The following is an 18,298-nucleotide window of genomic DNA, read 5'->3' on the forward strand; positions in this document are numbered from 1 at the left end:
TCTTTTTACTCGTATTGACATGTGTGTATAGAAGTGTCTGCCCTTTCTTGTAATACAGACTTTATAAACTCTAAGTGCAAATGAAAGGGAAGCAAGAGTCTGCTATACGTGCCTACACCGATAGCAAGATATTTTTTTTTTTAAACCAGTTTTCTTAGCTCTCATTGGATTAGATTAACTTCAAATTACACGAGGATTCTGAAACCCTTGAGTCCCCATCACCTGGTCATCCCAGCTCTACAAGTAACTTCTTCAATATGAAAACAAAGTACTTGCTGTGAGATGGAAAGGAAAGATAGTGTCACAAAAAAAAATGGGCAGCCTGGTGTCCAGTCAAGTGGACTGGATGATGGGGCTACTCTGTGTTGGTCACGTGAGTCCATCACATGACTTGATGACGACATACTTAAGTTTATCTCTGTGTGTCTATGTTCTAACTGGACCCCCCCCCCCGACCCCATGTTGAGCTCCAGCAGATGAAGTGAGATCATCTCTCAAGTGAAGTGAAGAGACACTTGAAGAGAATTCATCTCAACTACTTCAAGGATAAGTGCTGAAGAAATACAGTGGGACATGGCCAGCAGAGTCCCAAAACATTTTTCCACAAAAATATTTTTTTTTTTTGTTCATGTTCCTGGTCTGATGACTCAAATAATTAGAACTGGTATGATAAGTATGTGATGTTGATATAGTAGGATATGTTATAATATGATGCTATGTTATGATATTTTGATATAGTAGGATATGGTAAAATCTGATACTAAAGTATGTTATGATATAGTATAATATGGTAATGCTTATCACTTTTGATATGTTGATTTAAGATACTCAAAGATAAATGTGATATGATACAAGTCAATTGACCAGATAGGCCAATGGCCTGCTCTTACACTGACCTCTTGTTTGAACTTGTCCCTCTCTGTGATCAGTTCCTCTATCTGAGTCATCTGGTCACTTAATGTGATTTGGTCAACAGATTGCTGAAAGAAGACAATAAGGAAACTCAGTAGACAACACTCTGACAAGTCAATGAGAGAAAATACTTTGACTATACATAGAACTCATGACTATACATAGAACTGTGACTATACATAGAACTCGTGACTATACATAGAACTCATGAATATACATAGAACTCATGACTATACATAGAACTCATGACTATACATAGAACTGTGACTATACATAGAACTCGTGACTATACATAGAACTGTGACTATACATAGAACTCATGACTATACATAGAACTCATGACTATACATAGAACTCGTGACTATACATAGAACTCGTGACTATACATAGAACTCATGACTATACATAGAACTCATGACTATACATAGAACTCGTGACTATACATAGAACTGTGACTATACATAGAACTCATGACTATACATAGAACTCGTGACTATACATAGAACTCGTGACTATACATAGAACTCATGACTATACATAAAACTCGTGGCTATACATAGAACTCGTGACTATACATAGAACTCGTGACTATACATAGAACTCGTGACTATACATAGAACTCGTGACTATACATAGAACTCGTGACTATACATAGAACTGTGACTATACATAGAACTCGTGACTATACATAGAACTCGTGACTATACATAGAACTCGGGACTATACATAGAACTCATGACTATACATAGAACTCGTGACTATACATAGAACTCGTGACTATACATAGAACTGTGACTATACATAGAACTCATGACTATACATAGAACTCGTGACTATACATAGAACTCGTGACTATACATAGAACTCATGACTATACATAAAACTCGTGGCTATACATAGAACTCGTGACTATACATAGAACTCGTGACTATACATAGAACTCGGGACTATACATAGAACTCGTGACTATACATAGAACTCGTGACTATACATAGAACTCGGGACTATACATAGAACTCGTGACTATACATAGAACTCGTGACTATGCATAGAACTCATGACTATACATAGAACTCGTGACTATACATAGAACTCGTGACTATACATAGAACTGTGACTATACATAGAACTGTGACTATACATAGAACTGTGACTATACATAGAACTGTGACTATACATAGAACTCGTGACTATACATAGAACTCATGACTATACATAGAACTCGTGACTATACATAGAACTCGTGACTATACATAGAACTCGTGACTATACATAGAACTCGTGACTATACATAGAACTCGTGACTATACATAGAACTCATGACTATACAAAGAATTCATGACTATACATAGAACTGTGACTATACATAGAACTGTGACTTTTAAAGAATAAGGTTCTGGCCACAAGGTCAATCTTCAAAACTGCAACATTTTAAATAGAAAAAACTTATTCAGGGCACAGTAACTGACTTGTGTGACATTGCTTGGGGAAAGTAAAGATGGTTGGTCATTGTGCTGGCCACATGACAACCTCGTTGATCATGGGCCAAAGAAACAGATGACCTTTACATCATCTGTCCTATAGATCTGTTAGGCGTTTCTTCACTGTCTTATGCAGATAAGTCCAATGGAGTTAACTCTCAAATAACACAGGCGAGAGGGCAATAATAAAGGTTAGTCGACGCTGATAGCGAATGTCGAACAAGAAGTTTAATAATAATGAAGGGAAAGTTAAATGTGAAGCTAAAATCTGCCTTGGTCCCTCTAAAGTCTTCTGTTTACATTTCGCTATTCTTCCTCAAATCCTCGCCATGTGTTTACTAGTCGCGTCATTGTCTCTAAGTCAAAAGTTCTCCTTTCTATGAAACAAATAACTAATTCCTAATCGTATCCTAAAAGATTGCAAGTTCTGATAACACTGCTACCCCACAAACATTTTTTTGGATGCCCTCAAGTCCATCAATTAATTCTTACATACATTCTCAAGACTGCACATTGGTTACCCAAGCAAGTATGTCCCCCCCCCCCCCCCGCACTTTTTCAATGTGTTGAACACTGTCCCCGAGTGCCTCTGTTGGTTTTCTTCATCACATGCAGTACTGTATTACCTGCAGTATTTCATTACCTGCTGTACTGCTGCCTTGTATTTCTTCATGACATCATTCATGTCCTCCTCCATTTCTTCTAGTCTACTCTGAAGGTCTGTCTTCTCTCTCATCAGAGACATACTCCGAGCCTCAGACTGTAACATATTACAATGGTGTCAGAACAAGAACTCTAGTGGTACTAATGGAAACATTCATGTCTTCAACTTTTCAAGTCTGGCTAAAGGGAAAGTTGACATTTGCTAGTTATAGATTTGTATATACTGGTAAACAAAATAGTTTTAAAAGGTTTTCATTTTAGTTAATAGTTTTGGAAGCTCATTCCATGATAAACTATAACCCTGGTAGTTTTTGTCTCCTGTTTTCCTAGTCTACCAACAGTCTGTTTTATTTCTATTGTATAATGACCCCAGTCAACTGATCCTCATTTTAATTTCAATTGTTTAATCACCCCACTTTTTCTGAAATTCTGATTTATTTCCATTGTATAATGACCTTAATTTACTGACCTGTTTATTTCCATTTTATAATCACATTAGTCAACAGACCTTAAGTTTACTTCCATTATATGACCCCGATCTACTGACGTCCTGTTTTATTTCCATTGTATAATGACCCCCCCCCAATCTACTGACCTCCTGTTTTATTTCCATTGTATAATGACCCCCCAGTCTACTGACCTCCTGTTTTATTTCCACTGTATAATGACCCCCCCCCCAGTCTACTGACCTCCTGTTTTATTTCCACTGTATAATGACCCCCCCCCCCCAGTCTACTGACCTCCTGTTTTATTTCCACTATTATAATGACCCCCCCCCCAGTCTACTGACCTCCTGTTTTATTTCCACTGTATAATGACCCCCCCCCCCAGTCTACTGACCTCCTGTTTTATTTCCACTGTATAATGACCCCCCCCCCAGTCTACTGACCTCCTGTTTTATTTCCACTGTATAATGACCCCCCCCCCAGTCTACTGACCTCCTGTTTTATTTCCACTGTATAATGACCCCCCCCCCCCAGTCTACTGACCTCCTGTTTTATTTCCACTGTATAATGACCCCCCCCCCCCGTCTACTGACCTCCTGTTTTATTTCCACTGTATAATGACCCCCCCCCCCAGTCTACTGACCTCCTGTTTTATTTCCACTGTATAATGACCCCCCCCCAGTCTACTGACCTCCTGTTTTATTTCCACTGTATAATGACCCCCCCCCCAGTCTACTGACCTCCTGTTTTATTTCCACTGTATAATGACCCCCCCCCCCCCCAGTCTACTGACCTCCTGTTTAGCTCTGGTGAGGTCATCAATCTGTTGTTGCAGCTCCTGCATTTCCAGCTCCATTCTCTTCTTGGCCTTGACTGCTGCAGCTGAAGCAAACTCTGCATCTTCCAACTGGTTTTTCAAGGCAGCCATCTGTGCTCTCAGCACCTCAATGTCCTTCTGTTTTAGCAAAGCTGCACCAGCATCATTCAGCAAAGCTTTGGTCTTTCGAAGGTTGCGCCTGAGTCGATTCTCTGCATCTGTTAGATAATAAAAATAGAAACGGTATTATCAAAAACTGAAATATAATGTCTTTACATATGAATCAAATTGAATAGGTGGCCGAGCAGTTAATCACTGAGTTGCAGCCTTGAAGGTTGTGAGTTCCACCTGTTATTGAAGATGGGCTGCAATTTTTATATTCATGATTTAATGTTGGGAATGAAGTCTTGTGTGTACAGGTCTAAATGGTAGCATGACTCGCATGGGGGGAAATGCTGGCCAAATTAACAATTATGCTGACCTTTGGCAAAGAGAAAATATAACTGACATCTGCCCAATGTAAATGTTAGGGCTTGAAATATTTTATCAATGGGAAACTAGACAGGCAAGAAGTATGTTGCAGTTTTTGAGGTCAAGTGGCTGCTGAGGGTAGAGTACAAAGATGTTGAAATGTAATCTTGGTAAACATAAAGCTTTTTAACGAATGAATTAGTCTACATGAGAGGTTTGCTCTTCAGCCCTCTTAGCACTACTAGAAAATTGAAATTTAAAATGTGTACAGTACTTAGAATATTCAAAAGATTTCAAACTTGAATGCTACAGACAAGAAAACAAAAAAACTTATGTGTATTTCTAAAAATATAAATAATTTTTCTAAAAACAGATAGTAAAGGTTGATTAATAACATTAGCATCAATAGTTTAAACTGCAACAACAACAAAAAAAGCACTATGTTTTTAAAAGGGATTACCCACTAAATAAAACTGAAACCCTCTTGATTTCAATTATTACACTTTACAATAGTCCTAAGTGTACAATGATCTATTCAAACATACAATGGGATACTTCAAGCATTAGATTTATGTGAGTACAAATCAAAGATGACTTGTACATTTGTATCCCTTATACTTTACAAAAACAGAATAAGTTCTAAACTGAACTAGCTTTCATGAATGAACAAAGTTCAGTCCCATCTATCCCTTGACTTTGGGTGCTGTGACAGTTTGACTAACCAAAACCCTTCACTTTACCTGATCATCAGCTGTTCTAAGCAGGATATCCAGATATCCAGAGAGAGGCCGGTCCATTCTTTTATGTATTTTTGTCTATGGCCAAGCCTCCTCTCTTTGTGCTCCCTCCACTGTACCTTGAAGGATGACTTTAGACAGTGAGTCAAGTCTTACAGTATGACCAAACCAGCTCAGCTTTCATCTCTTCACAGTATTGAGGAATTCTTCCTTTTTGCCAGGCAGTGTGTTGACTTGTAAAAATTCAAACTCATTTCTCTTCTTTTCCTGATCACTTATACCCAGCATTTTTTCTGTAGCATTTACTTTCAAAAGCTTGGAGTTTTTTTTTCAGCCTCATCATTCTGTGTCCAACTTTCACAATTATGTACAGTGACCACTAGTGAAGACTACAGTTTTAATTTGACTGGGAAGCTGATGTTACTCGTCCAGATTTTCCAGTTTGGTCATGGCAGTGGATGCCAAGCTTGAATGGGGTTTTATCTCTTTTATTGATCCTCCATCTCTTGTTATGTTTGACCCTAGGTATTTAAAATATTTAAGTTCATTAAGAATATTCTTTGTGACTTTGTTCTCTTTTCAAATGTTAACTCACAGATGGGAACACTTCTGGCCTCACTCTTGTTACTGTGTGGTTTAACTATTTGTGGGAAGAAACAAATATCAACAATGTGTCTACCTTTATCTCGCTGTGGTCCTCTGTTACCAGCTGCCTGAAGCTGTTTCTCCAGCTGTGCTTTCTCATCCTGGAGTCTTTTCTTCAGCTCATACTCTTCCTCTAGCTGGCTCTCTAGTTGTCGGAGCTGAAAGAAGACCAGCCTTCCAGTGAACAAGTTTTAAAATACTAAACATGATGTCTAAACTAAACAAAAGACTAAATAAAAGTTTAAATGGCTTTTAAGTGTCTTAGTTAGATGATCACTAGGTTTAAATAACTACTGGGCATAGTTAGATGATCACTAACTCAAGATAAAAAAAAAGGTTTTAGATAAGTCCTGGGTAAAGCAAACTCATTGTAAAACAGCTCAGCACTTTAAGGGTTAAAGGCTTTCTTTATTGAGATGTCCACTAACATGTCCACTAACACTTGTAATAGTGACAGAAACTGCTTGGCTACCTATCAAGTGGGATTAAGGTAGAATCCAGAACTTAAAGGCAGCAAGGCCTCCCAGACAGCCTCTCCTCCCACTAATCCACAATGGACCATTGCACACAGAGCATGCTGTAAGCATGAAAGTTGAAAGCTGCATTATACAAAATGCAATTAAAAAACAACAAACAGTTGCCCGTGCAGACAGAGACATGTGTCTTACCTTCTTCTGTGTCTTGTATCTCATCTCCTCAATCTCTTCCTCCTTCTCTTCCAACTCTTTGACCTGCTGTTGTTTACTTTTCTCTATGTTCATCTCCAGCCTCAACTTGGCCTGCAGACGTACAGAAAACACACGCGGGGATAATATATGTATCCATCTCTACTGCCTAGCTTAGCATGTATTGGCATGTACAAACAGAGATATATTGAGAGAGGTCAAACAAGTCCAGGAGACATACATAAAATATCTACTGCTCAAAAAGCAGTTTTATGTTGGTTTATTGAGGTTTATTTCAAATACCTGTTCCAACTGTTGGATCTGTCCAGCCTGGTCATCCAGTTCTTCCTCTTGTTCTTGAATCTTAACTTCCAGGTCATGTTTCTGTCGCTTCAAGGTCACCACCTGAAACACAAAATGGATTTTAACTGTGAGGTGAGGATAAATATGAGAAGCTGATTGATTTTGACATGACATATATACATAGTAACAATATAATACAAATTAGAACGGAACACTGGAACACTTGAAGATGAGATGGCACTTCACTGTCCTGGTTATAAGGGACATTCACAGTAAGAGAATCATGATTTTGAAATTGCCACCTCGCTAATTCTATGTTCTTTTATTAATTAAATTATCCTGCAAACTTTTTAAAATGCTTCACTTTGACAAAATTGTTGGGTATGAAATAAAAAAAAACACTTCAATATTACAAAATAATTTATAATAAAATTATTTAAAGTACACACATTATTTATAAATGTATTATTATTGATATAATTTACATTACTATAAGTAATGTAACTGAATGTAAAACAATTGATTTTTTAAAAAGTTTTTTAAAAATCAATTCCTACTTTATAAAACTGATGATAGTCTATCATTTCTCATTTTATATATTCTATGTAATGCTTTGTTGTTGCAAAAGAGTCTCTACAGTGAGCTTGGCACAATCTAGTTCTTTTATTAACAGTCCAGTTAATGATTTTACAAGGTCATGTTGACTGGACCTTGAAGTCTGTGTGAAAATGTTCACGTACGTCTATCTATTTGTTTAACTTTTGACTAACTACAAAAGAAACAGTTTGGTCATTCCAGCTGAAGACATTTTTTAGAAAAAAAGATGAAAGGTAAATTTAATTTTAAGATGATTCTATTTTGAAACAATTATTACAGTCAAACAGTTTTCACTGTGTGGTCAATTACCTAGTCATTTGTTTCCAAAAGGATTAAATTAAAATGTCACATTTCTTCCTCCTGTCAGGGGTAAAGAAAATGCCAGCTAATAGTAGAAGAAGAAAAAAAAAAAAGGGAAACATATATATATATCAGACCTCATTATTATCTTTTCCTGACAACATTAAGTCATTGGTCTCTTTCTCCAGTCTTTCACATTTCTCTTGTGCCGCCACCAGGTCTTGTTTCACTTGCTGGAGAGACAAACAGACTGCATACATTAGCATCACCACATGGAGATAACATCAGCAAGTTTCTTAACCGTAACATTAGTTTGATAATACTAACCAACAAACAAAAAATCTGTCTAGTGTATAGTCAGTGAACAAAACATGAACATTAAGGAATAGAACAAAGGTGCCGTCAACTAGTAACGCATGATTTAGTCGCATTTACCTTACAGCCTTACAGTATACGAGACGAGAGCAGACCTATAAATATTATTAGCAATTACTAAGATATTACGACATACCCTAATCCATCCCAGTGGCACTACAGCCCATGGAGGTTCCAGGCCTGCTCTAGCACCTCTCTCCATTCTGATCTATTTTGAGCTTTACGCCTCCATGCCCAGACTCTAAGCTGTTGTAGGTCTGCCACTACATCATCAAGCCACCGTGCTCGTGGTCTGCCTTTGTCTTGCCTGCCTTTTGTTATTTTACAGAAAACAATCTACCCACCACTAACCCTAACCCTAAACTAAAAAAATAGTTTGCTTTGCAAACCTCAACAACTTTGTTTTCTTGTTTAAAACCTAGATCTCATTGCAAAGTGCTCGTTCATTACATTTTTAAATTTTAGCACAAAAGAGTTTCATTTTCCTCTTTCTTTAAGTAAATTTTCTGGAGTGAACACACATCAAGTGTTCACAGTTGACACTATCTAATAGAATGCAGGAAAAATTGGTAGACATTCGTTATAAGAAACATCTCATGCTGAAGTATACATGGCTCACAGTATGTATTAGTTTGAATTGTGACATTTGACTACAGTGCAGCGCTGACCTGTAAGGTTTGTTCCAGAGTGTACTTCTCAGACAGGAGGTGGTCTCTTTCTCTCTGCAACTTCTCCCTAGCAGACTTCTCTTCCTTGGCATCTTCATGAGCCATACTGAGTTCAGTATCAAACCTGGACAAGACAGAGGTCAAGGTCAAGCTCTCAGTGTACAAAAAAAATGTTCCCATGATACCACTGTGACCAATCAAAAACTTGAACATTATGGATTCAATGAGAGCAAGTGTTATAAACGTTATACATGAACTTAGAAACTAAAAAGTTTTCAAACTATTTTTGATTAAAGCCAGTGAATTAGGTAGGCTTAAATTTAATTGTGAATTGGGCTAGGTTCTGGGATAAATTATAAATAACCAAAGCATCCATCCCAAATATAAAAAAGAAGAATAAAAAGATAAATGAATTGACTAGTTTAGATCATGGGTATATTACTAATACAGTACCAGGTTGTGAATCTTTATAAATATTAGCATAGGAAAACAATGCATATCAAATAGTAAATTAACAAAAAAAATAGCTTTATGACTTGGCATATTTAAACAAATAAATTATCTATTAAATTATAGACCTATCAACCATTATATATATATAATGTAAGAATATATCTATTGAATAAAGTTAGAAAATACCAGCTATACATACTGACTAGTATATGGTTCTACGGACCAAGGGAGACAACTCACCTCCTCTGCTTTCTTTCCAGCTCGTTATTTCTTGCCATCTGTTCCTCCAAGTGGAGCTTCATGTCCTGCATCTCTGTGGTCAGTCTTTGGGCTTTCTTCTTGGCCACTTGCACCTGGCGTCTCTGTTCTTCTGCTTCAGACACAGCTTCATGGAGCTGGAAATATGTTTAACAGAGCGTTGACTTTTAATGATGCATACATCTAACAAAAAATAGTGTTCCTGTTTATCAGCTGAGGGTCTTGAATTATTTTGTACTAATTTTTTAATTTTTTTTTAGTTATGAACTACACATAGTTCTGTAAAAATTACAAACATATATTTAATTTAGAATATACTAATCACATGCTGGTCACATGACTACCTCACTAATCAATGGCCATAGAAGCAGCCAAGAGCTCTACAACATCAGTTTCAAGTCATGAAATGTGTGAACTTGATTTATTTATTAGTTTTCTTACAAATAGTGACAAAAGTTGATATTGTGAAAGCTGTGTCAATATTTGATGAACTTAATATATTTTTAAAAAAATATACTTATTTCAAGATGGTTAATACAAGTTCAATAATTTAGTCCCTTTTTCCCTTTAGTGTTTCACATAAAAATTTTTTAGACGAAAACTTACATGAATATTTTGTATTTCTGCATGTGCCCACTTTGAGGCAAAATTCAATTAAGCAATTCAATGTGATTGGGAAAAGAAACAAGTAGTAGAAAATGTATAATTATTACCTTCTTAACATTTTGAAATTTAACCCTGACAGTTATAAAACTGATTGTGCTAATTGATTGATACAAACTGTTTTATTTTAAATTGTTTTTAAATGCTTAAGCTAAAAATATAAAGAAAAGTTTTTTTTCTTTGTAAGAAGTTTATTTCTATGTTTTATTCCAATTTTATTTACTTCTGTGAAAACAAAAATAACAAAAATGTGAATCTTAAATTTGATATCAAAACATTTTGATTTCTTGCTGTCAAATAAGATTTTAAATTAGTTTTGAAACAGATTGCATACTGCAACACAATTCAATTAATTGTACTAGTTCTTTACAACAAATCTACATGAACAGCTTAGGTCATTTGCAAAAAAATATTTCAGGATTGATACAATTTGTGTTTAAAATCTAGACACTAATGATATGTATGAATTATTTTATTAAGAAATCAAAACATGAGTGTTAGTTGATGATCTAAGCATGTTCATTGATGGTCTAAGTCTATAGATGAACAATTTAGATGAGTGTAACTAGGAGACAATAAAATTAAATAAAAGATACTCACTCTTTTTTCAATCAACTTCCTGGACTGTAACTCTTGTTCCAATTCTTCTTCATGTTGCTGCTGAAGCTGTTTCTTGGTGACCTGGAGTTCTCTGACCAATCGCTCGTACCTGCTCTTGTACACTGAGTCTTCTGTAAACACAATCACCAGAACACCTTATAACTACACAGTCTTCAACCAGTAGAAAACCTTATAACTACACAGTCTTCAACCAGTAGAAAACCTTATAACTACAGTCTTCAACCAGTAGAAAACCTTATAACTACAGTCTTCAAAACAAAATGTAGAAAACTTTATAACTACACAGACGCTTGACAGTATGGACAACACACCCGCCATCTTGGAACCTAATAACGAGCCTAAGCCCAAGGCTTTAACCGAACAAATCCCTAGCGCAAAACGTAAGAAGAGAGGACGTAGAGGAGGAATACGAGTTAAGTGTAGAAGAAGAGGACAAAGAGGCTTCCTTCCACCCATCGTAACAGGCAATGTTAGGTCTTTACAAAATAAGATGGAAGAATTAACAGGTTGCTGTGAACATTTGTATCAATTTAGAGAGTGTTCCTTAATGTGTTTCACTGAAACCTGGCTCAATGATACGATACCCGACTCTTCAGTTGATCTCGATAAATTTTACGTTTATAGAGCAGACAGAACAATTAATAGTGGAAAGTCAAAAGGAGGAGGACTCGCAATCTATATAAACAAGGAATACTGCAACGCCAATAATGTGAACATCAGGAATAAAATTTGTGACCCTAACATTGAACTTATGTGTGTCACACTTTAGGCCCTACTACTTGCCTAGAGAATTCACCCAGGTGTGTGTTGTTGTTGTGTACATACCACCGACGGCTGACACAGCGACTACGTCGGAAATAATTTTTGATGTGTTACACAATGTACAATCAAAACACCCGGACTCTGTTTGTATCGTAACTGGAGATTTCAACAACCTAAATATTGACAACACACTGTCAAACTATTGCCAGTATGTCTCCCTCCCCACAAGGCAGGGCAGAACGCTCGACAAATGCTACATAAACATTAAGCAGGCTTACAAATGTAAAAGTTTGTTCCCACTTGGAGAATCTGACCATGTATTACTTCATCTTATACCAAATTACAAACCTACTCTTAAAACTACAAAGAGAGTTATAAAAACGGTCAAGATGTGGTCTGAAGAGGCTGTAGAAAAACTACGAGGATGCGTTGAGAAAACTAACTGGGAAATCTTTATTGAGAACTGTCCAGACATAAACGAACTAACAGAAACTGTTACCTCATATCTATCATTCTGCGAGGAGTTAACAATTCCAACAAAAACAATACAAGTCTATGGAAACAATAAGCCCTGGATGACCAAAAAAATCAAACACCTTATTACTGAAAAGAAAACAAAGTATAAGGCTAGCAACGAAGAGTTTATAAATGCTAAAAATAAACTGAGAAAAGCAATAATTGAAGGGAAAAAAACATACAAAGAAAAAATTGAGAATTTCTTTGCCAAGAACAACTCAAAACAATGCTGGGAGGGATTAAAGAAAATAACAGGCTGCGCCTCAAAACGAAAACAAATTTTAGTGGCTGATGATGAGAAATTCGCCAACGAACTAAATTATTTTTATTCTCGTTTTGACAAAGAAGATTTTGTTGATCTACACAAAGAACTTTTCAACACTCTGTCCAAAGGAAAACAAGAGCCCTACGTCAATTTTGTAACGGAGGATGAAGTGACATTGTTATTTAAAAGAGTAGACGTAACAAAAGCTTGTGGACCAGACAAAATTAGTGGCAAGCTGATCAAGCTATGTGCGGAGCAAATTTCTTCTATCTTCTGTCATATCTTTAACCAGTCATTGCAAACGTGCGTAATTCCAAACATCTGGAAAACTTCAGAAATCATACCAGTGCCTAAGAAACCAAAAATAGATTGCTTAAATGATTTCCGCCCAGTAGCACTAACACCTATTGTTATGAAATGTTTTGAAAAATATATCCTTAAACAACTTGTAGCAAAAGTCAATAACAGCCTAGACCCTCACCAATTTGCATACAAAGCAGCTAGAGGAACTGAGGATGCCATTCTATTGCTTTTGGACCAGCTTTATAAGCATCTCGATATACCCAAAACATATGCACGAGTCCTCTTCGTAGATTTCTCCTCGGCTTTCAATACCATACAGCCACATCTAATGATAAACAAACTGAGTAACTTAAATGTAAGCCCTTACTTGCAAGCATGGGTTCTAAACTTTTTAACCCAACGGCCCCAGTATGTTAAAGTCAACAACACCAAATCGTCAACTCGAGTACTATGTACGGGTGCTCCACAAGGTTGTGTACTTTCTCCTGTGCTATACACTCTTTACACTAATGACATAAGAAGCATCTATGACTCAGTTAAACTCATTAAATTCGCTGATGATACTGCCATAGTCGGTCTTATTTCAGGAGACGAAACTCAGTATCGAAGCTCGATAGAAGAGTTTACAAACTGGTGCACCGACAACTTTCTAGAACTGAATGTAACAAAAACTAAAGAACTTATAATAGATTTTAGAAAGAAAAAACAAACTATACGTGAACTGCAAATAAACACTACATCTATAGAACAAGTAAAGGCATATAAATATCTAGGCATTATCATCAACAACAAGCTTTCATGGGAAGACCACCTTGGAACTCTGACAAAGAAAACAGCCCAGCGACTCTTTTTTCTATACAAACTCAACAGTTTTAAATTAAATAAGAAGATCCTTGAGACATTTTACGGCGCGACTGTACAAAATCTGCTAACATACGGAATAAGTTGTTGGCAAGGCAACGCCTCATCTAAACTGTTGCAACGTCTAGAAAACATCATTAAAAAAGCATCAAAAATTACACTCACAACATTACCACATTTAAAGGAACTTTTTGAACAAACGTGCCTAAGAAAAATCGAAAAAATCTTGGAAGACAACGGCCACCCGCTCCATCAGAACTACGCCAGGTCGTCGCGAAGTGGGCGACTGCTGTCAATCAAAACAAGAACGGAGCGGTACAAAAACTCGTTCGTACCTCACTCGGTCAGACTCTATCACCGCCACTCATTGATCAGGGAACATGAAATGCACCAAGATACCTGTGTGTAGTCGCTGAATGAACTCTTTATGTTGTCTGTTGTATTTATGTGTATTTTTCGTTGTGTTGTCTTTATATGAGAAACGAGTCCTTGTAATCACAACAAATTTCCGTAAGGATCAATAAAGCAGTCTTAGTCTTAGTCTCTTAGTCTTCAAAACAACCAGTAGAAAACCTTATAACTGTACAGTATTGTGTCAACAAAAACATCCAACATCTTACAACTATACAGAGTAGACTAGACTGGAACTAGAATTTTAGTATAAATAGCTTATAAATAGCTACAAACTAGTTACAAATGGCACACACAGGGAATTGGCTGCATATAAATCATCTGACAAAATGCTAGCCAGAAAAAAGCTATACATAGACCAATGTAATTAATATACTTCTCCCATCTGTCACAGACAGAACTATTTATCTTAAATCTCAAATACAGTGGTTCTCACCTAGGTCCACATTTCTATATAGTTAAGACAGAAAAAAAATGCTTTGATTATAATTCCAGGTTAGCTTTCACTTGTAATTCTAATCCCTGTCACCCTCTGGAACAGCATTCTAGACTCTTCCTCTTGTGAGAGAGTACTTGTGTGTGTGTCTGTGATACAATTGATAACATATAGTCAGGCTTCAGGCAGGGGGAACCATCTAGACTAAGTTGGATTGATGGTGTGAAGGAAATCCTACAATAAGAGCTCTTGCTTCCTAAGGCCTAACAAATCCTAATGATCTTCATTTAGTAATAATATGATCATCAATATGGTCCACAAAGTACATTTTCTGTTTGTTTCTGAAGTTCACAGCAACATTCAGATAGTTTCATCCAGTAATGACACAGAAAAACAGGACAAAAAGACAATACTCAGATTTAAGTTGTTTGTACAAGAACTAAGAAGAAATGTTTATTTGTAAAATGTTTTTCATGTTTCAAATGTTCCTTCAGAATTGAAGATAATCTACTTCCTAGTCCAAACCTTCCACAGGACAATACAGGATGGGGGTGGGCAGGGTATGAGCTCCAGACCATCAAGACAACCGCATGACCAGGCAGCTTCCAGAAAAAAAAAAAAATAATTATAGTAATTGGATGTCTGTAAGTAGTAGACCCATGGAAATATATTCAGGCCCTCAGGAGTGACAAGAAAAAAAAAATGTAGGTCTAATTACATATAAAACTGATTCCTTGGTCTTTGTACATAAGTTAAAATCTCTGTAAAACATGAACATGAACTGGAGAAAAGTAAAAGATCTGAAAAATTGTTACAAAAAAAGGCAAGGAAACAATTCCTGAAATCAAATGAAGACTATGAGGTTACTGAAGACGATAAGAGGATGTCTTACCAAAAGTAAGGCCCACCAAAGAATACTTTGTTTTTACTAACTGGCAAGAATACCAGATCTTCGAGAATGCATAGTGGGTATAGGCATACAGAAGAAGCTGCTGAAATGAAGAAGAAACTGAAATGATCCCTACAACAGCAGGTCTTATGCTTCACCAGGCCTTACACCTAACCACAAGCTCTCCACTACGTCTTGCAGTATAACTTCCCTAGCACAAGCAGAAAGATAAAGGAAGCATGGTTCCTACTTTTCGATGGCCCTCCACTGTGTGACATACCTTCCTTTTCCTCCCCATGCTCCTCCTCTTCCACAGCCTCAGCCTGCCACAACCTGGTCTGCATCAACTCCATCTGCAGCTTTTCATTCTTCTGTTTGATGGAAGTAAACTTGGCCTGAGGACACACACAAAACAATCTTTAGAAAACTTTGGACACTTTCTGGTCAAGTAGAGGAAAGAAAAATAAGAAAAAGCTTTTATCCTAAATACTTTGAGTCAAAAAGCTATTTTAGAAAAATGTTAAAGATATACAAACAAGAAAATAAAGTTCTGAAGGTTAGGCTGCTAATATAATTCTCTAAAGAATAGGTATCATTTACTAAGTTAGGCTCTTAATATAATGCTCTAAAGAATAAGTATCATTTACAAAGTTAGGCTGCTAATATAATGCTTTAAAGAATAAGTATCATTTACAAAGTTAGACTGCTAATCATCATCATAGGTATCATTTACAAAGTTAGGTGGTCAATATAAAACACTAAAGAAATGGTATTGGAGGCACAGTGGCTGAATGGTAAAGCACTTGGCTTCCAAATAAGGGGTCCTGGGTTTGAATCCTGCTGAAGACTGGGATTTTTAATTTTGGGATCTTTAGGGCACCTCAGAGTCCACCCAGCTCTAATGGGTAAGTGGCAAAAGTTGGGGAAAAGTAAAGGTGGTTGGTAGCTATGCTGGCCAGATGACACCCTCATTTACATCATCTGTCCTATACATCACAAGGTCTGAAAGGGGAACTTTTGAAAAATAGGCATCATTTATAAAGGCTGCCAAAATAAAGCTTTAAAGAATAGGTGCTATTTACAAAGTTGTAATAATGTAGGCTTGATAAATTTCTAATGAATACTTTTAAACTCTAAGAACTACACATTAACATACCAGCAAATCCTTGAATTCTTTCTCTATTCTCATACGTTCTGCACTTTCTGCTTCCAACATGTCTGCAGCAGCAATGGAGGTTGTGTTTTCTTCAGCCAAGTCAGCCGTCACCTCAGCCAACTGAAATATCAGCATTAGACAAAACTGATGAAACACTTTTAAACTAGCCACATAGGTCTTACATTGAAGAATGCAAAGATGGCAGAAAAGTTCCTTCAGAAAACCTCTACTAACTAACTAACAGGTTCAATATCAATGGGGTTAGTTTTAGAATGAGTAAGTATGTTTATGTTCTTGAGGGAAGCAGAACATTAAGAGTCAACCTATACCCTGTATGTAAGGCTACAGAGTTCATAGTTCATTCAAGGTCATTTTTAACTATAGGAATTAGCACAGTAAAAGATTCAAAAACCTTCATAATAGTGAGGGTACAGTTTTGACTCAACTTCAGTCAAGCCTAAAAAAATCCTTACAGAAAACAATAAAGACACAAAACCAAATAGTTTTATTCTATAAATTAACATGTCTCATGGCCTAAAAAAGATATGCACATCCACTGTACATAAACAGATTCAACTGATGTACATTAACAGACACACCAGATGTACATTTACAAACACACCTGATGTACATCAACAGATACACATGATGTGCATTAACTATTAACAAAAACAATTGATGTACATTTAAAGACATACTTTATGTGCATTAACAGACACTTTGTGTACATTAACAGACACACATGATATAAATTAACTTTTAAGACACACCTGATGCACATAAACAGAGGCAACCGATGCACATTTACAGACACATTTGAACATTACCAGACACATCAGATGAACCTGTAACAGTCAAACTTGATGTACATTAACAGACACACCAGCAGAAATAGACTCACCCTGTTCTCCAGCTTGTCACACTGAGTCTTGTATTCTGCCCTTTCCTTCTCCAACTTGTCATTTCGAGCCTTGAGAAGTTCAATCTCAGCCTGAAACATCCAGGACTCATTTAACTCTGGTTATCATAACACTCATGACATGACAGGACCTAATGACACCACTGACAAGCCTAGTGACAGGTCATCCTAAACTGAGATTCACTATCTACAAAACACTTGTTTTTATTGAGAGATGAGACCAAATTTCTAGTGAGAACATTAAATGTACAGAATCTGTGAATACATTTTACTACCTAAACTTTTACGTATACTGTCACTCTCGCTATATCATAATAAGAATACTTTAAAGACTATTTCATTTGTTTTTTAGTTCACAACTTTTAATTTAGGCTGCAGACTAGATTGAGTTCAGCAAAAGGCCCAAATAAAATGAAAGCCAGAAGAACTTCACATTTCAAATAGGATTGAGAAAAATCTGGCAGACTAATATTGGTTGAGTTGGCTACTCAGTCTAAGAACATTCAGCACAGCTTATATGAAGCCTTACCTCTTTCTCCTTAAGCTCTTCCTCGGTCCTGTGAACATTCAAGATGGGCTTGACCTTAGTGTACAGCCTCCACCATTCCCACTCCTTGATATGCATGTATCTACGTACATTCCTCTGTATACAGCGGATGGCTGTGTGTTGAACCTGTTGAGAAAAAAAAATTTATGTTTTACTTC

The 18,298-nt window shown here is 36.5% G+C and overlaps 1 protein-coding gene across 8 annotated transcripts in view; it reads right to left on the reverse strand.

Annotated features, from left to right (window-relative positions):
* The window catches only part of LOC106070298 (unconventional myosin-XVIIIa-like), an 86,900-nt gene that overhangs the window by 17,872 nt on the left and 50,730 nt on the right, over positions 1 to 18,298 (reverse strand). For all 8 annotated transcript variants that reach the window (XM_056005196.1, XM_056005195.1, XM_056005198.1 and 5 more), the window contains 14 exons: positions 18,123 to 18,266; positions 17,576 to 17,665; positions 16,675 to 16,794; positions 15,799 to 15,913; positions 11,055 to 11,185; positions 9,774 to 9,928; positions 9,081 to 9,204; positions 8,175 to 8,270; positions 7,141 to 7,242; positions 6,841 to 6,951; positions 6,207 to 6,330; positions 4,296 to 4,537; positions 3,037 to 3,153; positions 897 to 980 (listed from right to left, as the gene is read on the reverse strand). In XM_056005196.1, coding sequence (XP_055861171.1) covers positions 897 to 980; positions 3,037 to 3,153; positions 4,296 to 4,537; positions 6,207 to 6,330; positions 6,841 to 6,951; positions 7,141 to 7,242; positions 8,175 to 8,270; positions 9,081 to 9,204; positions 9,774 to 9,928; positions 11,055 to 11,185; positions 15,799 to 15,913; positions 16,675 to 16,794; positions 17,576 to 17,665; positions 18,123 to 18,266 — 1,755 coding nt within the window. The remainder of the gene's footprint in view (positions 1 to 896; positions 981 to 3,036; positions 3,154 to 4,295; positions 4,538 to 6,206; positions 6,331 to 6,840; positions 6,952 to 7,140; positions 7,243 to 8,174; positions 8,271 to 9,080; positions 9,205 to 9,773; positions 9,929 to 11,054; positions 11,186 to 15,798; positions 15,914 to 16,674; positions 16,795 to 17,575; positions 17,666 to 18,122; positions 18,267 to 18,298) is intronic.

This window comes from Biomphalaria glabrata, chromosome 12, assembly GCF_947242115.1.
Source record: "Biomphalaria glabrata chromosome 12, xgBioGlab47.1, whole genome shotgun sequence".
Taxonomy (NCBI): Eukaryota; Metazoa; Mollusca; class Gastropoda; family Planorbidae; genus Biomphalaria; species Biomphalaria glabrata.